Below are 23,094 nucleotides of genomic sequence, written 5' to 3'. Positions count from 1 at the left end.
CACGACACAACCCATATATATATTTATATAAATAATATATAATATATTATTATTATATAATAAATAAATAGTATATAATATATTAATAAAATAAGCAATTGTTTTCAGTTTTATTTAACTATTGTATATATAAACAATTGTATACATCAAAATTCATATAAAATAAAAATTTTATTTTAATTTTTCAAATTTTTTAAATGACCTTTCATAGCTTTGGCCTAGTCTACGGTCTAGTCTGGCTCAAGATTCGACCCATGGCACGGCACGATATAGCACGGGTTCATACGAACTTGGGCTATGGACCATGCTAAACCAACCCCAAAATATTCCAGGGAAGAGAGTCTGGGCCTGGGACGGCCCACGGATTGTGCCATGCCAGTCCAACAAGACCGGTTTTACAGATTTACTTAAGGCCCAACCCGACCCATTGACAATCTAGGGCCAATGGCGGGTTAAGAATTAGTTAAGGGGGACACGATCATAGCGTACATGATCGTTGCCAACATTTGGAAGGTAGGGAAAAAGCCCTCCATTTGATCTTTCTAACCCCTACAAACAAGGGAAAAGAAGGATTTCCTTTAATCTCAAAGAGGAAATGAAGATGGAAATAAACCCTTTAGAACTGTTAAAAAATTGTCGAGCTTAATCACAAATTGGGTTATAGGTATGGTTGTTTTCTTTTTCTTCTTTATTGTTCATCTCTCTGTTATTGTATTGTCTTTTAATATTTGTGATTCTATAGTTTATACTCCTTTATTATTTTATATCTTTTTTCTCTTTAGTCGAACTTGTTCTTGAACGACATAGAAGCGTTTTGAATAGTTCAGCTAACCTCTTCTGTATCTTCTTCTCACTAACTTTTTTTATATATTTTTTTGGAGGACCGAAGACTTCTCATTGTCATCTACCGTTTGTTGTCTTTGAAATCCCAAGTTTCAAAGATAAAACTTGCGGCTACAGGTATGTGGCTACTATCCTATTTATTGAAAGCTCTATTTTTTCTATTATGGATTTAGTTTTATTTTAATTGAACTAGATTTCTAGATATGTAAGTGAATCAAGTAGAGACATGATCTTCTTGCCATTTCTCCTCAACCCTAAAATCCAACAATAAGGAAGGGCATAAATAAATACAAAAAATAAATAAAAAGGATTGGGGGTGGGGGAGTTTTGATACAATTATAGGAACTATAATTAATAGTCTTGCGCATGACTAGAAGGGAACTTATGCTAAAAGATCACAACAAGTGGGGGTGGGGAAGGGAAATGGCTTGGGCAAATTGGTAAAGGGTTAGCTCAACTGAGTTATACCCTAACTCTGTTTTCATCTGACTACTGATTCAGTGGGAACCTATTTATTAGATTATTATTTTTGTTTGATTTAACACCCGTTTATATTTAGAAAAAAAAATTGGTTTCCTTGTCTTATTTCCAACGGAATTCTCCTTGCTCTACTAGGATCAAACCGTTGACTGAACCAGGCTGGACCAAAGTGGCTTAGTAACTCTGGTTTCAACTTTCAAGGCTTGGTCAAAATTTCAGTCACTACTGACCCAGTTAAGGGGCAGACTCTCTCTAGAAAATGTGTTGGACCATCTGGATTCCAAACCATGTTTCAATGTGGAAAATTCCAAACCAAGGGAACCTGATGCATGCTTGGCTTCGCCCATCCATAAGTGACAAGACCATAAATAATGAAGTAAGAGATAAGTGTGTCTAGAGGAGTGCAACAATAGCCCCATTTGGTGATAAAATGGAGTAGAATCAGATGGTTTCTGCATGTAAATAGAAGACTTCCTATTGCCTAGTAAGGATTGATCTGATACAAGTTGATGGTTCTAGAAGAGCTAGAGGGGCTGGAAAAACTTGGTTGTAGGTACTGGAAAAGATCAGGACTCACAATATGACAGAGATCATGACTGTTGATAGAGTAGAATGGCCCAAAAGAAAGATTCATGTGATCAGGCACATATAGTAATAAAGCTTTCTTCAATTGATTTTAATAAAGGGTCCTCACAATTTCACTATAAAGACACCAAATCTCTTAAGATATAAATTTTGAAGGATGTCTAAAACAATAATTAGATGATCTAAAATGTCCATGCCTGTAATGTGTAAACATTAAAGATTTCCTAGCAGAATGGGGTCTTGTGCATCCTTTATAAAGACTTTGTAAAATCTCTGTAAAGTGTAAACAATAATAAGGCTTTCTTGTTTCTTGTAACAGTCCTCAACTATGGGGTCTTGTGCATCCTTTGTAAAGACTTAGTATTATTACTCTTCAGCATTGAACCAGCTAAAGTTTTCATGCTTCTTGCTGCTTTCCAAGCTCTACTCATAAAGACTACTTTCTGTCCAGCAAACCAAAAAAACCATATGAAGTGGAGCCTAACCTACATTAGATATTTAATTAGGGGGAGAAAAGTAGTTACTTGATGTATGTATGCATGTGGATGAGCATGTCTCTATTCATGCATATCTTTGAATGAGTATTACAAACTAAAGCACCGATTATGCATAAAACTATTTCAACATGACAAATCTTAGAGAAAAAAACTCCTGCTATCTCATATAGAAGGAATATTTCTTGATAGATAAGTTTCCTGTTAGAATGAGATTCCAAAATATAAGTACAAAAGAACAAAATAATGCATAACCAAGGAGTACAGTTCTTTCTTAATATGAACATGCCAATCCATAATTCACCTAAATGACTGTCGTTTGCTCTTTGGAAAAGCCATGACATTTTCTCCTTGGTCTGGGCGCTCCTACAAATAAAAATAAAAAGGAAACAAAGAAAGAGAAAGAAGAGTCAGTATTTCAATTATATCAAGAGAAATATCTGTCTCAAGTTAGCAAAAGTTGGAATTTTGAAACCTTTAAAGCTGCTTCCTGAAAGGAACTAATCCATCTTTCTGCTTCTTCTGGATTACTTGCTCCCAACTATAAAGTTGACATTTCCAACCACTGTCACCAATAAGTTGTCAATTTTAAACATAAACAAGGCAGAATGTTCATGCTTTACCATAACTTAAGCTGATCATTGTGATTAGAAGTATTGTAAAGTGTGAAAATAAAGAATACCTACAAGTTGCAGGAAACTATCATTAGAAAACTGTAACAAAAAATGTATCACTAGATTCACTACTGATATGTTATCAGAAAATAAATGATTGGAGGAGAGGGAATGTATATATCACTGACTAAAAAAGGAAAAAATGAAGGAAAAAGGCAAAAGAAAAAAAGAAAAATTCCTAGATTCATACTTTCTGTGAATGCTCTCCCTTCCATTGTCAGTGACTTGGATGCAGGAATCTATTATTGCACTTCTTACAGGATCCTAACAAATAACAGAAACGGTTATAAGTCCTACAATTTGATATTGTTCAAATGATTAAACAGTTGAATCTGAACAGAACATTTTTTTCACACTTTTTTTTGATCGGTAACCAGTAACTTGTATTAATTAAGAAAGTTAAATAGTAGTACATGGCTCTCATCCCGAGCTAACCCCACATAAATCTCATGAGTACAATTTGGCCAAAATAATTGCTCCCTAAACAGCCCTTTATTGGCTAAGGTAACTTCCAATGCATTTGCTTATCTGTTAACCCACTTAAAATTAGCCTCAACTTCTCTTGCTAGTCCCCTGATTTCCCTCAGTACCTGTCTGAATACCCAAGCCTAAACAGCCCTTTATTGGCTAAGGTAACTTCCAATGCATTTGCTTATCTGTTAACCCACTTAAAATTAGCCTCAACTTCTCTTGCTAGTCCCCTGATTTCCCTCAGTACCTGTCTGAATACCCAAGGACCCTTGCTATAGTCCACCATCTGGCCCACTACCAATATGGGGTCACGTTCAATCTCCATTTGTGTCAGATTCCTGCCTTTCTAGTTTTAAACCTTGTAGGAGGGCTGAAACTACTACTGTTAATGTGTCTGCTACTCCTATTGGACCAGAGTAGACAGCCATTATCACTGCCCTGCCATCTTTATAGATTCTCAATATACATGAGGGGCCAGGATTCCCATAGGAGAAATTTTTACACAAATTGACCATAGTGTAATTTAAATTGGATAATGTTGCCAAATAAGTTCATTCCATCTATTCCTTCTTGCATCAGAACTTCAGGTGGTCCTTCAAACTTGTAGAATCTTTAGAAAGAGGTGATGAGGATCATTCTAGGCCTTTGAAAAACTGCTCTAGATGGAGGAAAGTCAATCAGTCAGGAAGTTCTGATTGGCATGATGGCAATTCTTGGGAGATTTTTTGTCATTTTTAAATTATTGGTAATGAGGGTTTAGTCAATAGGAATCATTTGTCTAGTTGTTATGCAGTTAATTTTCAATTATCATAGTCACAGGTTTAGTAGACAAGAAGTTCTAGATGCTATTTTCTTATTTTTATGGTCCTTTTTTTTTTTGTAGTTATGATGAACAGCATTTCATCATAATTCTTTTACCTATAGATTATTCTTGGGTAAATCTATGATGCTAGAAATATATGATACCAGAAGAGCTTTGATCAATCAAAACCCCCTGATGAATACCACCTTTATGATATCTGTTGATTGGTTGTAAGTTTTTTCCGGTATCATGGCCGAACCCATTATTCTATTATCTTACTATTGAAGGATATGGATGAATGAAAGATTGAATATTGATTTCTCTTGCATGCATGCTTATAGAGTGATTCCATTGAAATCTTAGAGTGGTCCTATGTCTCCTTGGAGTGATTCCTAGGGTTATTTCTTTGTCATTTACTTTTGGATTGGTAACAATTATAACTTTTAGTTATTAAAGACCATTAATTGACGTTGGTCCCAGCTATCTGGGGTATTGGGAGGGGTGGACTGGATATAGTCTTAATCTTTTGCATTTTTTCTTTTTTTTTGTGTAAAATACAAAAATCTCCCCTAAAGTTTCCGACAATCATAAAAACCTCCCTTATAGTTTCATTTTAATAAATACCTCCCCTAAACTTTTGAGAAACTTAACAAAAACTTCCCTTCCGTCACTTTCCTAGACAAAAAAACGTTAGATTGATCCACCAATTTTTTCTAAATACCCATTATACCCTTTGATGAATGATTTTTACATAAAAAATTGCTGAAGTAACCCCATTTTAACTTGACAAAACCTCTTTCGATACACGTGCCCCACGCATTTGCACTTCCTATCTTTTATTTCTCTCCATTCACACCACGAAGACTTGATAGTGTGGGTCCTCTCTCCTCTAGGTTTGGGATTTTATACATTATCTGTTTATGGATTGAATTGAGAGGGATGACGACAATCTCTCTCTCACTCACTCACTTTCTCTCTCTCTCTCCGACACAACAAAGAGTCTTGATTTATCGCTCTCTTCTATAGTGAGGAAGGAAAAAGAAACTCTTTTTCCCTGTGATTCAATGAAAAAGAACCAAATAAAAAATGAAAAGGAAAACTGTAGAGGAAAAAAATCCCGGTTTTTCTAGTCTTTTTCCATATCTCTTTTCCCTAACTACCAGCCCAATATGAAAACAACTAGCAGTTGACCCTGTTCTACCCAGGTTATAAAATTGTAGATCGCATTGTTGTATTATGTGTTTTGTATTTAACAGAAAGCCCCCGCAATCACTTTAGTTCAAACTCCAAACTAAGTTGAGATTTCTCAAAATTTAGAAGTTTGAACTTTGGAGTTTCTCCCATCTCACGGTCAAAGTATATCCATTCCTACAACACCATGGGCATTCCCGCTGGTTTTCCCTTTTTTTTTTTTTTTAAACACCTAACTACAAGTCTATAATCAAGATGAATTCGAATTCATTTTCTTATCTTTGATAGTTGAAATATTAATTTTGGGTTGTTGTGACATGAGCATACTTGAAAACTAGAAGAGTTGAAAAACTCAACCATAACTAAAAATATTTTCTTGGGTGTTGTTTTCAGTGTTAGTCTCAAAATACTACATGCAGATGCAGTCTTATTTCTCATGGAAATTAAAATTGAACTCCATTTCATAATTTTCTCCTTGACCCTCGAACAAGTTACCTTTATCTTTTCTATTCTTGTTTTTTGGCTGCTCAACCTCATACGTATGTTGTCAATCATAAGAAGAGTCTAATCACTATTAAGGGGTCCATGGCTATAATAAACAAATTATAGGAAACTGAAAATATATATTGCTGTATTTGCTCAATATTGGATCTCTGTCATGATACGCGATAGGGCAGAACTTTTAGAGAGAAGGGTTGAACAAGTGATCAAAAGAAGCAAAGTGATGTCATTAGTTGGGATGGATTGTGATGTGGGTTAGCTTAGCCCAGCCCACTAACGCCTGCTAATGCCAGCCACAATAGGCGAGAGCTCTACTACCTTCGTACGGAGCCAATCACATAACTATCTGGCGTACTGTTAGGGCTTGTGGTCTGACCTCATACGGCTCTCATTCGAGGCGTTCATTATCACCTACCAACAACACGCTCAAGTATAAATAAGAGGTAACTGTCCTTTAGAAGGGGCTGGAACGAAGTAACTCCAACATTACTCACTCATTTACTTCCTGCACCTACATTGTCTACCTAGCATTAATTCAGGGAGATCTGGTGCAACCGTGGACTCTCTCCAGGAGCACTTTTGCACTCTCCCTTACTTCACACCTCTTACTAACTTGAGCATTGGAGCCTCCGCCTCGGGTATCCACCCTGAGGTCTCTGACACTTCTTGTCTTGCAGCATCTCAGATCACTGAGGACCCCGCCTCGGCTAGCAGTCCTCGGCTACCATAGTCCTCGGGAGGAGTATTTCGCTTTGGCTTGCCACCCTCGGCTTCAGTCAACCTCTTCCGATGCCTCGAGGTCCTTGGCTAACGCTCGGAGCTTGAAGGGTAAATTTACCTTGTTGCCCTCGGCCAACCCGAATAGCAACAATTGGCACCGTCTGTGGGATGTTGGTTGCTAAGACGACCCCCACTTTAGGATAAACAATAATAACACTCTAAGATCCAAAATCCCTTTAAGCTCGAAAGCCATGGTGAGGAGAGCCAAGAACAATCCGAACTTGGTTACCTACGAACAGTTTTAGGCCGTCCTCAATCGCTTGGACTGCCTCACCCAACGAATGGAAGAAGTCTGCCCCTGAGCAGGAGGTCCCTCTCAAGACGATTGCCCCGCTGGGGTGTTAGAGGACCAAGGCCGATGCGAGAACATTGAGGCACCGGCCCTCGGCCACGGTAATCTGCTGGTCGAATTGTCAGAATCGGGCAATAATCACCTCCTTGACTCACCTTGAAGGAATGTCTGTTCTCCTAGTCGAAGGGAGAGTGTGCCCACTTAGAGGGCGGTTCGGCTATGGATTAGTAACTAGTCCAATTCAGTGGGCACACTAGTCCAATTCAGGATGTAGTAACGGTTTCATGTGCAGAGTGACTATGGATTTGTAACTAGTCCAATTCAGGATGTAGAACCACCAACAAGCCCAATAAATTATTGCAAGCTTGATTTTATTTTTTATTTATTCACATCTTTTATCATGTACATAATATGATTTTATATATATATTTTTTTGCAACAGATGCACAATCCAATAATAAATTCATCTCAACTGCATGTAGTGGAAGTTGGGAAGGGAAAGATGAAGGCCCTCTTCTAATGAGAGTTTTATTGTGTTATTTTAACTTTCTTTGCTCCAATACGTAAATAACACTTTGATTGTAAATACACATTATGTTTTTTAATATTGAATTTTAGTGTTTAATGCATCTCCACTATTCAATTATTATGTGTATATAAATTAATAAAATAGTTCATATTTGAGAACAAGTTCATTTAGACACGATTGGATTACAGGTATTATGCTGAAAAGGATGGTTGATTAGGCCATTTCAACTTTTAGTGACGTTTATTAGTAAATGTCATTAAAACTTAATATATATATATATATATATATATATATATATATATATATATTTCCTTTTGCCTCTAGTTCAATCAAATCACATAAGTGAATCAAGTCATTGAAGTGATTATGGGTAAGCTTAAAGGATTATAGCTATAAGTGTTCCCACATGAGAATCTTAGGAGACAGGAAATCTTGATCCCAAGAGATCTTCATTGGACACGTAGTGACACCCTAAAAGAGCTTACCTATTATGCATTCGGTAAATTAGAACTACCTTTTTAAGACAAGAAAGTTACCTCCTATCATTTTCTTGTCTTCCTTTATAGCCTTACCCATTCATCTATAAAAGGTGGAGGCCAAAGGCCTCTAGACAAAATCATCTCAAGAGCAATGGAAGAATCCCTACTTTGTTACTTTCTTTTATTAGTATCCTTACATCCCCTTGCCAAGACCTTCTCCCCACACATTCCCAATCATCCTTCGTCTTTCAGGGAGACCATCGTTTGTTGCCTTACCACCCAACTTACATTAGAATCTCTAGTTACATCCCTGACAATGGAAATGGTAGCTAAAAGAATCAATCTTACCCTCATTTGCAAAGAACCCACCGAGAACAAAGAAGTCCCCACGAACAAAATTAAGATCCCAACTCCCCAAGAGTCCAAAGAGTGCATGAACATGAAAATCTTTCCCTTCAAGGTCTATGACCTCAAGAACCATTTAAATCGGATGGAGTGGCAGTAGATGAAAGTGAGACAGACATTACAACTGCTCCTACAAAGAGCACCCGCACCAGAAAATCACCGTTCACCCTAGTTGGTCCATCTATCCACCCTACTACCTACCCATGAGCCACCATGACCGAACCAATCGAACCCAAACCCATGATGTTAATGGCCCCGCCTTTTCAATAGGGAATGCAAGCCTCACCTCTCACTTCTCGACCCCAATCCTAGTAGTCATGACAGAGAGAAAACTCACCCCCTTTTGAAGCGCCAGTGAGTAGGGTCGAGCTCTGGGAGTACATCCAAAGGTTAATAAAGGCAAGCTAGAGCAAAACTCGAGACTCCATTAACCTCTAGAAACAATGCCCCAGTAGGATTGTCCATATGCCTTACCTCTCAGGTATACCCCACCCTACCAATGGCCCCTATACAACGAGTAGAAAGGGAGTCTCCAAGAGCAAATCAGCAAATTCGAAGAACCACTAAGACCCTTCACCGTTGGCAAGGACATTAAAGTCCAAGAGTTCTCTAGTTTCCTAATCGGACCTGCTTACTCTTAGTTCATTAATTTGACCCCGAGGAGCCTAGATTCATGGGAAGAGCTCGCCAACAAGTTCTTGACTAAATGGTTGACCCTAGAGCAATGACTCACCATGGTTGATCTGCCCAACATTGAATAATGCTTCGGAGGGGATCAGTATTCGACGAGCACACCATGGAAATGGATTGTTAAGATAGTTTTGTATGCCCTTAGCTCCAATCAGTTTTGATGTACTTTTGACATTTAGTATAAATGAATAAGGTGCATGTTTGATTCATGTTGTGTATTATGTTTCAGTGTAAGACCCTTAAATTGAACACTTAATGAGACTCATGTTAGTTTAGAATGTTCACAGTCGTTGGATAAGTCTGGGGAGATTTATCCTGCCAAGGCTGACACTGGTGTGCTGCCAAGTGTTGGGGTGGCCTGTCTCAGCCGCCAGGGTGAGACCCAAGGCACATGTAGTGTAGGATTAATTGAATCTTTGAATCGGACCAGATTTTCAGTATTGCCCTGGACCTTGGAGACTGATGGGCAAAACTGGAAAGTTACACCTGACCCCTAGACTCGATTATGATACTGCACTAGGTGTCGGATTGGACTGTTTTTGATATGCCAATCAGTGAGATCCTTAGCGGGGGTCAAAACCTGGGTATGTTGGGACAGTCTGAGAATTCATCTGAGTGGGTGATCATAGTGACAAGATCAGCCCCTTTGTCGGACAAAGGTAATGATCGGGGATGCATTCTCTCTGATGGAAACCAAATTGCCGGCAGTTGATTTCAATCGTTGGAATTTTGTTTTGCAAAATTTATATATAAGATATATAAATATGTATGGTTTCAAAATGTTTGCAAATTGTTTTAATTCCCGGGATCCATGTGAGTAGAGAGTGCAACACTGTTCCTTGCAGCCGAGTGAGAGGTCCTCTCTTGTCGGGCAGCGTTTGATCATTATGGGCTGAGAGGTTAAGTGTAAGGCCATTTATGGTTATACCTGATGGGCTAATCTTGCATTTGCCCACAGTCTTTGGGTTTTTATAAGATGGCTTGGCCTAAGGACCACTTAGTGTAAGTGTTGGGCCTATAGGGTCCATGTGATGGGCTCAAGGGGTTCACTGGGCTTTCCAGTGAATTCGGCTAGGCCTTGTAACAAAGGCTGGGCCAAACCTATGTGGCTGATGTGTAGATCAATGCTTGGGTCCCACGCCATGCAAAGAAGCCCAATTGAGCAGTAGTTTGGAAGCCTGTTGAGCACCTAATACTTATTGGGCCTAAAGCCCATTTTGAACTGGTTGCTTTAATTACCCACTTAAAGGGGCAGATTTGTGATAAGGGCAAGCCAAAGGATTGGGTCTTGACCCTATCCACTCTTGGAGACCAAATTCAAATAAAGATTTGAATATGGTAATATCCTGATAAGATCAGGAGTGGGCTAACCTAATCTGTAGATAGGATTAAGATAATTCCCTATCCAAATACATATTTGGATTGGGATAACTCTTAATGGGATTAGGAGGTTTCTTAATCACTAAAAAAGAGGATAAACCCTACTCTTGAAATATTAGAATTCGAACCAAGGGTTTCAACAGAAACTCTCCTACAATTTGAGATAGGATCTCAGAAATTCTAGAGAGAAGAAAAGCAAATACGCCAACTTCATCTCTAGAGCTCTTCTCCTGCTGCCGTCGCCATTCACTGCCTAGTTCGATCTCTTTGAGAGGGAAAGATCAAGAAGGTGTTCTTAATATCAGTCTTTTCTGTAAGGCTAATTGTGTATGGTGCTCTTCGCTTCCATCGAATTCTTGTGAAGAATTTGGTTTGTAGGACGAACACTGCTGGTTCTGCTTCAGTATCACTGCGTCATTTTCAGTGGGAGCAGATCTTTGGAGTATTCTTTGTGTGTGAACACCAATGTTGGGAGATACTGCTTCTCCGAATCATGTATATTCCTTCCCTTTCTCTTTGGTTCAAATCTGGTTTGGTTTTGGTTCGATTAGATCCTTGAATATTGTATTCTAAAATCAGGGAATATGATTTCCAATTGGAAGGGAGGAGAGAAATTTTTGAAATTCGCCCACCCTATTCCGCTGCATTCTTGGCGTCCATATGATGGATCTCTCCCTCCTTTCATGAACTTCACAAAGTAGTGCATCCAGGGGATGCAACCAACTTATAGGATTGGTTGCAGCACTAACATCAATCAACTCTGGCGATGTGCAGAAAGAACAACGAGGGCAGTTACAACACCGACTCCCTAGCAGTAAAGACCCCTTTGTTAGAGTCGGCTAAGAAAGGGTATTTCAGTCTTTCTGTTTTAGTATTATGTTAATTACAAGTACCATACTTAAAGTAGGGGCAGATTTGACTTTGTATACTATTTTGATATATATAAATACATGGTGAACTAGGAGAGTCTCTTGGTCTTCTCAGCTCGACACTCATTTCTTCTTCTTCTTCTCTGAAACCTGTTCGACTGAACTATTCTTACATGGTATCAGAGTGCCTCTAAAAAGGAGAGAGGAAGACTACAACTTCATTGGATCATCTCCTCTTTCCTCCATCTTCCTTTTTTATTTTTTTTTATCTGTGCAATCTAGCGTTAGTGGTTAAGAAGGTTGCGGCAATCCCCAGAAATCTGCGACAACCTATTCAGGTATCCTAGGGTTACGGCGACTTAGTTACAAGTGAAGGGTGAGCACGATAGCCCTAGTAGACAATTTTTGGACTGCTGCCACCATGCGTGACAACCTTAGTGGTCGAGTGGTTGTAGTTGTGGTGGTCTGGACCCTCTAAGGAGCAGTTTTAAGGGGGATATTTTTGGTGGTTATGAAATTGTTTGTTCACAGAAGTGGCTGATTGTATGCTAGGGCAGGTTCGTGGTGATTGGATTAGTGTGTTGGTGTAGTATTCAAAGAACAATAGTCGAAGTGTTTGGGACTGAGATCTTTTTTTTGGATGGGCAGAATCGGTTTCGTAGGTTGAAATGGCATCAATGGGAGATGTTAGTGGTGACCAAAAATCAAGTGTGATGATCTCCTCTAATTTTTTTAAGTGTGCAGATGACATCCATCAAACTCAGCGATGAAAACTATGTGCCATGGGCTAAGTTGGTGGAAGTGTTCCTTAAGGCTAAGAAGAAAGTGACACATGTACGAGAGGAGAAACCTACTGCTGAATCTCTGGATTCAGTGATTGGGAGCAGGAAGATGCTCAAATCATGACGTGGTTGTGGAATAGTATGGATCCTAAAATCAGTGTTAAATTCATGTTCTTAGACATAGCAAAGGATATATGGGAGCATGCTAAGAAACTCTATTCTGGACAAGACAACACTACAAGAGTTTATTAGCTTTATCATGAGTACTTCAGTTTGCAGCAGGGAAATTAGACTCTTGAAGAATATTATGCTAGTATGAGAAATCTTCGGAATGAACTTAATGTCTATCATCCCTTAACTCCAGATTTCAAAATTCAGCAACAACAAAAGGAACAACTAGATGTTACTCGGTTCTTGGTGGGGCTGAAATCAAAGTATGAACTTGTCAGAGCATAGATATTAGGTGGATCTGCCCTCCCTACTCTAGAGGAAGTGTTTGGTCATAGCAATGATGGAGGTTGTGATTCAGGGGGAGGCCATGGCAGAGGAAGAGGAAGAACTATGAAATGTACACATTGTAGAAGAGATGGACACACAGTTAACTTCTGTTATGATCTACATGGACCACCCTCTACATGGGCTAATTATGCAGTTGTTGGTGGTAGTGAAGATAGTGATAATCAGCCAGTTAATCCAAAACCTTCTATAGTCACAACTTCTTCTAGGAAGGAGATGATGAGTATTCCAAGATATGAGTATGAGAGATTCCTTTAGGCTATTTCACATCAAAATACTGCCACCCTTGCTCGTTCAAGTATGGCTTACATGGCATCAAAATCTTTCCATGGATAATTGACTCTGGAGCATTTGATCACATGACCGAGATTCTAGGTGTGCTTTCTTCTCTTTCTCTGACCTCCACATCACATAATGTTACCCTAGCCAATGGTTTTACCTCCCCCATTTTCGGTGTTGGTAATGTTGACACATCTTTTCTTTGTTTTCTATTTTATATGCACCCAAGTTTCATTTTAATCTTATGTCTGTTAGTAAACTAACAAAATCCCTCAATTGTTTTATCACATTTTACCCTTATTCTTGTGTTTTTTAGGATCTAAAGACGGGGAGAAAGATTGGTGGGGGGCATGAAGCAGGTGGGTTATATTACCTAGATGGTGGTAGTTCTACAATTGCACTTCAAACTTCTTTGACTCCTTTCCAGTGGCATTGTAGACTTAGCCATCCATCTCTTAAATCCCTCAAGCTACTTGTTCTGTCATTGAGTTGTCTATTTTCTTTGCAGTGTGAGTCGTGTCAGTATGGGAAACACAATCGGCTTTCCTTCAGTTCTAGAGTTGATAGTCACATGTTGAGTCCTTTTGATTTGGTTCATTCAGATATTTGGGGTCCAATTAGAATTGAGTCTTATAATGGTTATAGGTATTTTGTTACTTTTGTTAATGATTGTTCAAGAATGACATGGATTTATTTAATGAAAGAAAGAAATGAATTATTTTCCATTTTCCAAAAGTTTCATGCTGAAGTGCATACACAATTTGGTGTTTCAATTAAAATTCTTCGTTCAGACAATGGTAGAGAGTATTTTCTTACTTCATTTCAGCAATATTTGGAACAACATGGCATTATTCATCAGACATCCTGTGCAAACACTCCTCAACAAAATGGGGTGGCTGAGAGGAAGAATCAGCATCTACTTGAAACAACTTGGTCTCTTCTTCATCATATGAATGAATGTTCCTAAACGGTTATGGAGTGATGCAATACTTACTTCTTGCTTTCTCATTAATTGCAAGTCCTCATAATTCTTGATGGTCGTTCTCCGTTCTCTATTTTGTTTCCCACTTTGTCTCCATACCCCTTGACTCCCAGGATCTTCGGGTGTATGCTCTTTCTTTAGAATCTTGATCCTGGTCTAGACAAGTTGGATGCATGCTCCATTAAGTGTATCTTCCTTGGCTACTCTAGGACTTAGAAAGGGTATGAATGCTACTATCCTATTACTCGAAAATCCTTTGTCTATCCTATTGTTACATTCTTTGAGTCTGTGTCATACTTCTCAGGTCCTGATATTTATCCTTCTCCCAAAGAGGTTTCTCTTCCTCTTCTGGTTGATGATCCCATTCCTATTGTTCCCGTTGTGACTGAGTCTCCACCCTTCCCCAATGTAGTAACTTACTGAAAGGCCACCAATCCGTTAAGTGAATACTCACCGACAGAGACCAGACTCCAGCTTTTACTCTGTTTGCAAATCCAAGTTCTTCCACACACGAGTTGCCTTTTAACCTTAACCTTCCTATTGCATTATGGAAAGGTAAACATAGTTTCACTTTGCACCCCATATCCAATTATGTTTTTGTTTCTCACCTTTCCGCTTCCCATCGCGAGTTTGTTTCCCTATAATCCTTTGTATCTACACCTAAGGATGTTCAAGAGGCTCTTACCTCAGCAGGGTAGCGTAAAGCTATGGAAGAGGAATTCTCTGCCCTTAATCACAATCATATGTGGGAACTCACCAATCTTCCCCCAGGTAAGCATGTTTTTGGTTGTAAATGGATGTATACTATTAAATATCTACCAGATGGGAGAGTGGAATGGTTAAAACCCCTTTATTTGCCAAAGGGTATTCTCAACTTTATGTTGTAGATTACATGGAAACCTTTTCCCTTATTGCTAAGATTGGTTCATTACGTGTGTTGATTTCCTTAGCAGTCATGCATGATTGGCCTCTATTTCAGCTCGATATTAAAAATTCCTTCCTCATGGTGATCTTCTAGAGGAAGTGTACATGGAGCAACCACTAGGGTTTGTTGCTTAGGGGGAGGATGGTAAGGTGTGTAAACTCCAGAAGGCAATCTATGGGCTCAAATAGTCTCCTCATGTTTGGTTTGGCAAATTTAGTGAAGTACTGAAGGAGTTCAGAATGAGAGAATGTCAAGTCGACCACTCAGTATTTAGCTATGACTTTGAAGTCGGGAAGATCTTGCTAGTAGTTTATGTGGACGACATAGTCATCACTAGCAGTGATAGACTTTGGATTGATATGTCGAAGGCCTTTCTATAAGATCACTTTCAAACAAAAGATTTTGGGAAGTTGAAGTATTTCTTGGGTATAGAAGTTGCTAAATCGAAGCAAGGCATAAACCTATGTTGGAGGACATATGTTCTTGACCTATTGGAAGAAACAAGACTATTAGCTACTAAACCAGTTGAAACTCCCGTGTAATTGAATATAAATTTGGGTAGTGATGTAGGTAAGTTATTTGATAATCCCGTAAGGTATAAACGACTAGTGGGAAAACTGAATTACCTAACTATCACTCGACCTGATATCTCATTTGCTGTCAGTGTGGTAAGCTGATTTATGCAAAGCTCTTGAGTTCCTCACTAGGACGCAGTTCTTGGAATTGTGTGGTATTTGAAGGGGGCTCCAGGTTGTGGGTTATTGTACAAGCTAGGAGGTGGTCTTGAAATAATTGGCTATACAAACACAGATTGGGTAGACTCAGTATCGGGCAGGAGATCCACTATAGGTTATTGCACATTTTTCTTGGAGGAAATCTAGTGACATGGAAGAGCAAAAAATGGACTGTTGTAGCAAGGAGCAGTGTAAAAACAGAATAGGGGCCATGGCACACACTACATGTGAAATAGTGTGGTTGAAAAATCTTTTGCAGGAAATTGGGTACCCATGAAACTATACTGTGACAACCAAGCTGCAATTCACATCTCATCCAATCTAGTCTTTCATGAGATAACTAAGCACATGGATGTATATTGCCATTTTGTAAGGGAAAAGTCCTCAATGGTGTCATAAGCACAGAGCATGTGAGAACATGTAATCAATGGGCAGATATGTTCACAAAAGGGTTAAGTTCAGGAAGATTGAGCTATATATGTAATAAGCCAGGACTATATGATATATATTCTCCATTTTGAGGAGTGTTAGAGTCAGCTAAGAAAGGGTATTTTAGTCTTTTCAATTTTAGTATTATGTTAATTACATGTCCCATACTTAAGTAGGGGCATATTTGACTTTGTACACTATTTTGATATATATAAATATATGGTCGGCTGGGATAACCTCTTGGACTTCTTAGTTCGACAGAGCAAGCTTGGTGCTAGCTCTGATTAATGAGCTTGAAGACAATGTTATATTTCCCCTTTTTTATTGGGAAAAGCTGCGGCCTAGCACCGATTGGGTACACTAGAAAGGCGTCAAACTTAAGATTGAGAGATGTGGCATGAGGGATCTTGCTAAACAGCTCCTCTCTATCGAGTGCTCACTACCGTTGTTGTCGCAAAGACAAGCCCGAGCTACATTGTTGTTGAATGCCGCCACAACCCTTTTCTGTTGCTCTCCCTCCAATCTCTTCTCTCCTACATCCCTCTATTTCTTTATTTCTCTCTCTCTCTCTCTCTCTCTCTCTCTCTCTTCTTTATTCCGTCCCCTGCCTCTCTATCTATCTTCTCTCGGTCTCCCCAATGCCGTTCAGTTCCCGATCCACCCTTTTGGTGCTCATTGTACAACGCCGGTTATATGTAGTTGCGTTGAAGATGTTCGATCCACCCTTCTTTATCCCTTTCTTTTTTTGAGGCTTGGTTTGTTCTTTTGTTTTTTATCATCTTTTTTTAATCATTTTTCTTTTTCTTTTTTTTTTTTCACGCTTCACTTGGAGAGGAGAGAGAAAGATGAGTAGCATTGGGGTGAACCGGTGTAGACAGAGGTTAAAGGGTTTTTTTAAGAATGGAGGTGGGGGGTATAATTTTTGATAATATATTAGTCACATGATATCATATGTAGCGGAAAGTTAACGGATGTTAACGGTAAGGTTAGACTTAGTCAATTGTTAGACATAGTAGGGGTAGCATTAGTCAATTTTAAAACCGTAAGGGTACACTTAGTCAATTAGCTAAACCATAAGGTTAATTTAAGAAATTTACCCATAAACGAATGTCCAAAAGAAGTAGATGTGTTCTTTCCCTCTCGGGATCTTGGATGGGTTAAATCTGTTTTGGCTTACGTGTTTGTTTATATTTGGGTGGCTGGGTTTACTTTGAGTTTTATTATTGTCAAATTGGAATATTGGATCATGGTACATGATTTTATTTTGGTTCTGTTCTTTCTTTTTTCGTTGGTGAAGCTGCTATTTGGCATCTAATCTCTTGTATGGTTAGGTGGGGATTTGATGTTAAGTGGGTGGGTTTGGAGTCTCTCTCTCTCTCTCTCTCTCTCTTGGGTGACCTATGGTCACCTCCGCCTTTCTTATGTCTTTCCTTTTTATTTTAATAGTTTTTTATTACCAAAAAATGATGACCAGTAATGATAAAAAATGGTGACCAAGATCAAAACCCATTAACAGACCTGTATAGTTTCCTTGCCCTAACCTTGGCCATTGTTTTCTTTTTTTCCTCTGCACCTTTTTTTTTCTTACCCCCTTTGTTGTCATAGTTGTTGCATATGAATTTTCTAATTTTTATATGGAAAATCCTATAAAGAAGGTTTACCCATCTAAATGAGGTTTTTAGGTTATTATCTCGAAATCTGGCTCCCCATAAATAATGTCTACAAGTCTAAGGGATCGTACTCCCTCCTGTTGTCCACCCTATCACCAATTTTCAGTCACCCTGTACTTAACTCCATTGTTGTCAAGGTGACGCCTAGGCGACTAAGTGGTTTTCCATGGTCACCTCACCCAAACACCATTGGTTTTGTATAGTAGGTGCTCCCCCAGAGAACTATGCAGGCGCCTTATACATCTAATAAACTTTTTTTTTTTTAATTTATTGTTTTGATATTTTTGTTGGCAGTTTTATTCTTTTAAAATAAAGCTAGTTACATGCTATCGTTTTGTTATTAAGACAATACATACTAATAAGTTTTCTTTTGTCTTATGCATAAGGGTTTTTGTTCGATTGGAGAGGGAGGAGAACCGAAGCCTTCAAGCTCCAGCCCAACTCCATCGCACAATTTCAGCTTCAACCGGTAAGTTCTCTTCTTTATACTTTCTTCTTCTTCTTCTTCTCTAGAGTTTGCTTTGAATTCTTCGAAAAAACAAGGGCTCTGCCCCTATACGCCTCCCTTCCTCCACTAATTTTCTTCTTCTTCTACCCCATGACTGTTCTCAATCAACAATCCATTAGTCTCGGTAGTAAGTAGTTACTAGTCAGTCAACTCAGTTCCATTTTTTGCTTTTTTTTTTTTCTTGAAAAAACAGGTGCTCCGCCCCTATCCTCCTCTCCTCCCTTCATCCACTCATTGTTCTCAGTTTTTAACAATCGAACCCCACTCTTCTACAGTTCTACTGTTCTTCAATTCTTCCTCTCTTCTTTAATTCTTCTTCTTCTTTTCTTCTTCTCATTGAATAAAATTAGTGTGTTTTACTCTTTCATTTTTTATCAGTTTTTTTTTTCTTTTTTTTTATATATCATTAATATTTATGGCTGAACTAAAAGTCAGAAACTTGATTATATGGCTGAATTGAAAATTTGAGATTTGATTATATGGATGATTTTTTTTTATTTAATTTCTATTGGTATATTGCAATATTGCATTTGCTGATTTGCATTACTACTTGCTTGCTTACTTGGGAAATATATGAATATTGCAATATTGAATGAAATTTGATTATATCATATAGCTGAAATTTGCTTGCTTTACATTTTTATTTAATTTCTATTTCTAACTAAATAGTTAACTTATTGATTAGATTAATTGATTTCTGATTTAACACTTATTTATTTGTTTTTGTGTAATTATCAAAAAAAAATTATTTGTTTTTATTAATACATTAATTATTGTCAATGCTGATTTGCTCTTGGTCTTAGTCTTTCTCTTAGACTCTTACTCATATTTCTCATTATTTAATTTAGGAATAAAATAGATTAACTATTCTCTAGTTTAACATTTTTGTTTGCTTTCTAATTTGTTTTATTTGTTGATTGTTTTTTTTTTCAATAAAAATAGAGAATGACAACTGAAGAGGGTGGCAGTGTTAGGCGTAAGGCTCGATCAAAGGACCCTGGATGGCAATATGCATTTTGGCATGATTTGGAAGACAAAAATGCAATTTCATGCTCATCATGTGGTAAAGTTGTTAAAGGAGGAATAAAAAGGATAAAACAACATTTGATTGGGGGATATAGGGATGTTACTAAATGTCTCAAAACTAATGCAAGTATTGCCAAGGAGATGCAAGAATATATGCAAAAGAATAAAAGGAAGAAATCATTCGATGATTTTACAATTGAAAATAACTATGGGGCATGGGAGTAGATTGTATCTGAAAGGGGTTCCAATAATCAAAGTAATCAACCCATAGAAGTAAGTGTCTCCATTTCAAGTGGTAGGAACACTCCAACTTCAAATACCCCCTTTCCACCAAAAAAGAGGGGAAATGTTAGAGGACCTATGGATAGTTTTGTGAGACTAAGTCCAGAAGAAGTTGTCAAAGCGAGACATAAAAGACAATTGGTCCAAACAAGCATTGAAATTCGTTTGAAGAAGGAAGAAAGGAAAAAAGTAAATGAATATGTAGCAAAGTGGTTTTATGAAGCTGGGATTCCTTTCAATACGATGAAATTGAAAAGTTTCGAAGTTATGATTGAAGCAATTGCACAATTTGTGTCTGGATACAAGCCTTCAAGTTACCATGAGTTATGAGAGGCACTCTTGAAAGGGGAGGTTGAGAAAACAAAGCAAATGGAAAGGAGTATGGGGCTTCTTGGAAGACTTATGGTTGTACCATCATGTCTGATGGATGGACTGATAAAAGGCAAACATTTTTGATCAATTTTTTGGTGAATTCTCCTGGAGGGACATTTTTTCTAAAATTAGTTGATGCATCAAATGAAGTCAATAATGCAACTTTTTTATTTAAGTTGATAGATAAAATTGTTGAGGAAATAGGGGAGGAACATGTGGTGTAAGTGGTTACTAATAACCACTCTACTTATGTTGAAGAATTTATTTTAGACTCCTGGTGCTGCTCATTCTATAGACTTTATGTTGGAAGACATTGGAGAATTGAGGTCTGCAAAAGTTGTATTACCAGGGCAAGACAAGTAACTGCTTTTATTTATAGGCATCATCTTGTTCTTACACGCATTAGGGAAAAAACAAATGGAATAGATGTATGATGTGGGGTTACAAGGTTTGCCACCTCTTTTTCAACTTTACAAAGTTTGTATACTTTCAAGGAGCCTTTGCATGCTTTATTTGTTGGTGATGTGTGGAACAAGAGCAAATGGGCTAACAAATCAGATGGACTAAGAGCATCAAACAATGTGCATTCTATGGGTTTTAGAAAAATGAAAGATTTGCTCTTTTGACTGCCCAACCAATTGTGGAGGTTTTACGATTCATTGATGGTGATGAGAAACCTGTTATGGGCTTGGGTGTAGGATCTCGTCACGGATCGGTCCACGGGGAGAACCTCTAGCTTCCCCTTGCCCCTCCCTTTGTGTGCAGACCCTATCGTGGCAACCTAAGGGGGTGATTTTGTTAGACAGTTTTGTATGCCCTTAGCTTCAATCAAAATGATGTACTTTATGAGTTTATTGTAAATGAATAAAAGTGCATATTTGATTCATGTTCCCTTGGTATGTTTCTGTGTAATATCCTTAAATTAGACACTTAATGAGACTCGTGTTAGTTTAGAATGTTCACAGCCAGTGGGTCGGTCTGGGGAGACCTATCCTGACAAAGCTGACACTGTGGTGCCACCAAGTCGGTTGGGGTGACTTGTCTCAGCTACCGGGGTGAGACCCTAGGCACATACAATGTATGATTAATTGAATCTTTGAACTGGACCAGATTTCCAGTATGGCCCTGGACCTTGGAGATTGATGGGCAAAACTGAAAAGTTACACCCGAACCCTAAACTCGATTATGATACTGCACTAGGTGTCGAATTGGGCTGTCTTTGATGTACCAATCAGTGAGATCCTTAGCGGGGGTCAAAACCTGGGTATGTTGGGACAGTCTGAGAATTCATCTGAGTGGGTGATCATAGTGACATGATCAACCCCTTTGTCGGACAAAGGTAATGATCGGGGATGCACTCTCACTGATGGAAACCAAGACTGCCGGCAACTGATTTCAATCGTTGAAATTTGTTTTGCAAAATATATTTTATATGAGATATAAAAGTATATATGTTATGGTTTTGAAATGATTTGCAAAAAGTTTTAATTCCCGAGATCCATACATGAGAGAGTGCAACACTGTTCCTTGCAGCCGAGGGAGATGTCCTCTCTTGTTGGGCAGTGTATGATCATTATGGGCTGAGAGGTTAAGTGTAAGACTATTGAGGATAATACCTGATGGGCTAATCTTGCATCTGCCCACAGTCCCTGGGTGTTACAAGGTGGCTTGGCCCAGGGACCATTTAGGGTAAGTGTTGGGCCCATAGAGCCCATCTGATGGGTTTCAGGGGGTGCACTGTCCATAACAGTGTATTCGGCCAGGCCTTGTAACAAAGGTTGGGTTGAACCCATATGGCTGATGTGTAGATCAATGTTTGGGTCCCACGCCATACAAGGAAGCCCAACTGGGCAGCAGTTTGGAAGGCTAAATGAATACATAACCCTAAATGGGCCTTAAGCACATTTCGAATTGGGCTAATTTGATAAGTCATTAAGGGGCAAATTCTGAGATAAGATCAGCTGATAGGATTGGGCCTACACCCTATCCACTCAGAGAGTCCAAGATCTAAATGAGATTTAGATTTGGAAACTTCCTAATTAGATTAGGAGATGGCTGATCTAATCTGCAGATAAGATAAGGGTTATCCCTTATCTTAAAGGGACTTCTAATCCATATATGATTTGGGTTTGCAACTCCTAATGGGATTAGGAGCTGATCCCTTTAAGTCTATAAAAGGAAGAGGGGGCGACAACCTTTAGACACACAATCATCAGCAACAGATAGTCTTGTCTTCAGAGCTGAAATCATAGAAGAGAAAATTCTGCTCCCTGCAAATACTCTCTAGCCGCCTCCTTCCTGTAGCCGCCGCCTATAGCAGTTCGATCTTTATTGCTTGGGGAGAAATCAAGATTGGATCTTGATTCCAATCTTTTGGAGAAAAGATTGGTGGGAGCTGTATTCACAAGTCGTCCAGGTGATTCTTGAGAATGATCAAGTTATTTTGGAAAAACACTGCTGATTCTGCTCCACCCTGCACTGTGCCATCTTCAGTGGGAGCAGATTTTGGATCCTACCTTGGGCGTGAACACCTCCATTGAGAGATATTATTTCTCTGTATCAAGTATTATCTCTCCCTACTCCTTTTGGTTCAGATCTGGTTCAGTTTATGGTTCAAGAATGATCATTGAAAATATGATTTTCTAAATAGGGAATTCGATTCCCAGTTGAAGGGAGAGAAAAATTTTTGAAATTCGCCCCCTTTATTCCGCAATCTTGGGTGTCCATGTGATGGATTTCCTATCCCTTCAGATTTGTCCAAGAGATCACCGTAACTCTCCTCAACTCTTCTCTTGACTGAAATTCTTGGATGTCTTACTCTCTAGTTGCAACTCCTTAAATAGGAGATTACAAGAGGTGAGGGTCCTCCTTGTAGGAAGACTCCTTGTTGAATTTGACTGCTTACAAATAAGACTCCTAACTTGGGAAGGATAAGGCTTCCCTAAGATAAAACAAACTTCTAATAAATAAAGTAAGAACAGATAAGAGAAACTGCTAAAGATAAGCTGTTGTTGGCTAAGGACAAGATAAGTTGATAAGATAAGCTGTTGCCCACGTGGGTCCCGCATCACTGCTGCTGCAGGCGGCAGTAAGTCTTCCCCACGAATGCATCCACAACATTACA

The 23,094-nt window shown here is 38.6% G+C and overlaps 1 protein-coding gene across 4 annotated transcripts in view; it reads left to right on the top strand.

The window, feature by feature from the left end:
- The first annotated feature begins 438 nt into the window (after nucleotides 1-438).
- The window catches only part of LOC148860862 (uncharacterized), a 29,496-nt gene continuing 6,840 nt past the window's right edge, over nucleotides 439-23,094 (top strand). Inside the window, exons 1-4 of one of the 4 annotated variants that reach the window (XM_088941182.1) lie at nucleotides 486-664; nucleotides 890-960; nucleotides 18,169-18,251; nucleotides 19,233-19,353. In XM_088941182.1, the coding sequence (XP_088797308.1) occupies nucleotides 19,236-19,353 (118 nt within the window). In that variant the 5' untranslated portion in view covers nucleotides 486-664; nucleotides 890-960; nucleotides 18,169-18,251; nucleotides 19,233-19,235. Of the gene's footprint in view, nucleotides 665-881; nucleotides 961-18,168; nucleotides 18,252-19,232; nucleotides 19,354-23,094 lie in introns of all 4 variants that reach the window. The other 3 variants (XM_088941183.1, XR_016094882.1, XR_016094883.1) reach the window with 3 other exon arrangements.

Source organism: Nelumbo lutea, chromosome 4 (assembly GCF_056320005.1).
Source record: "Nelumbo lutea isolate HS-2025 chromosome 4, American lotus-T2T, whole genome shotgun sequence".
NCBI classification, from domain to species: Eukaryota; Viridiplantae; Streptophyta; class Magnoliopsida; order Proteales; family Nelumbonaceae; genus Nelumbo; species Nelumbo lutea.
Note: the sequence above shows the minus strand (reverse complement) of the source record. Positions and strands in the feature narration are given on the sequence as shown.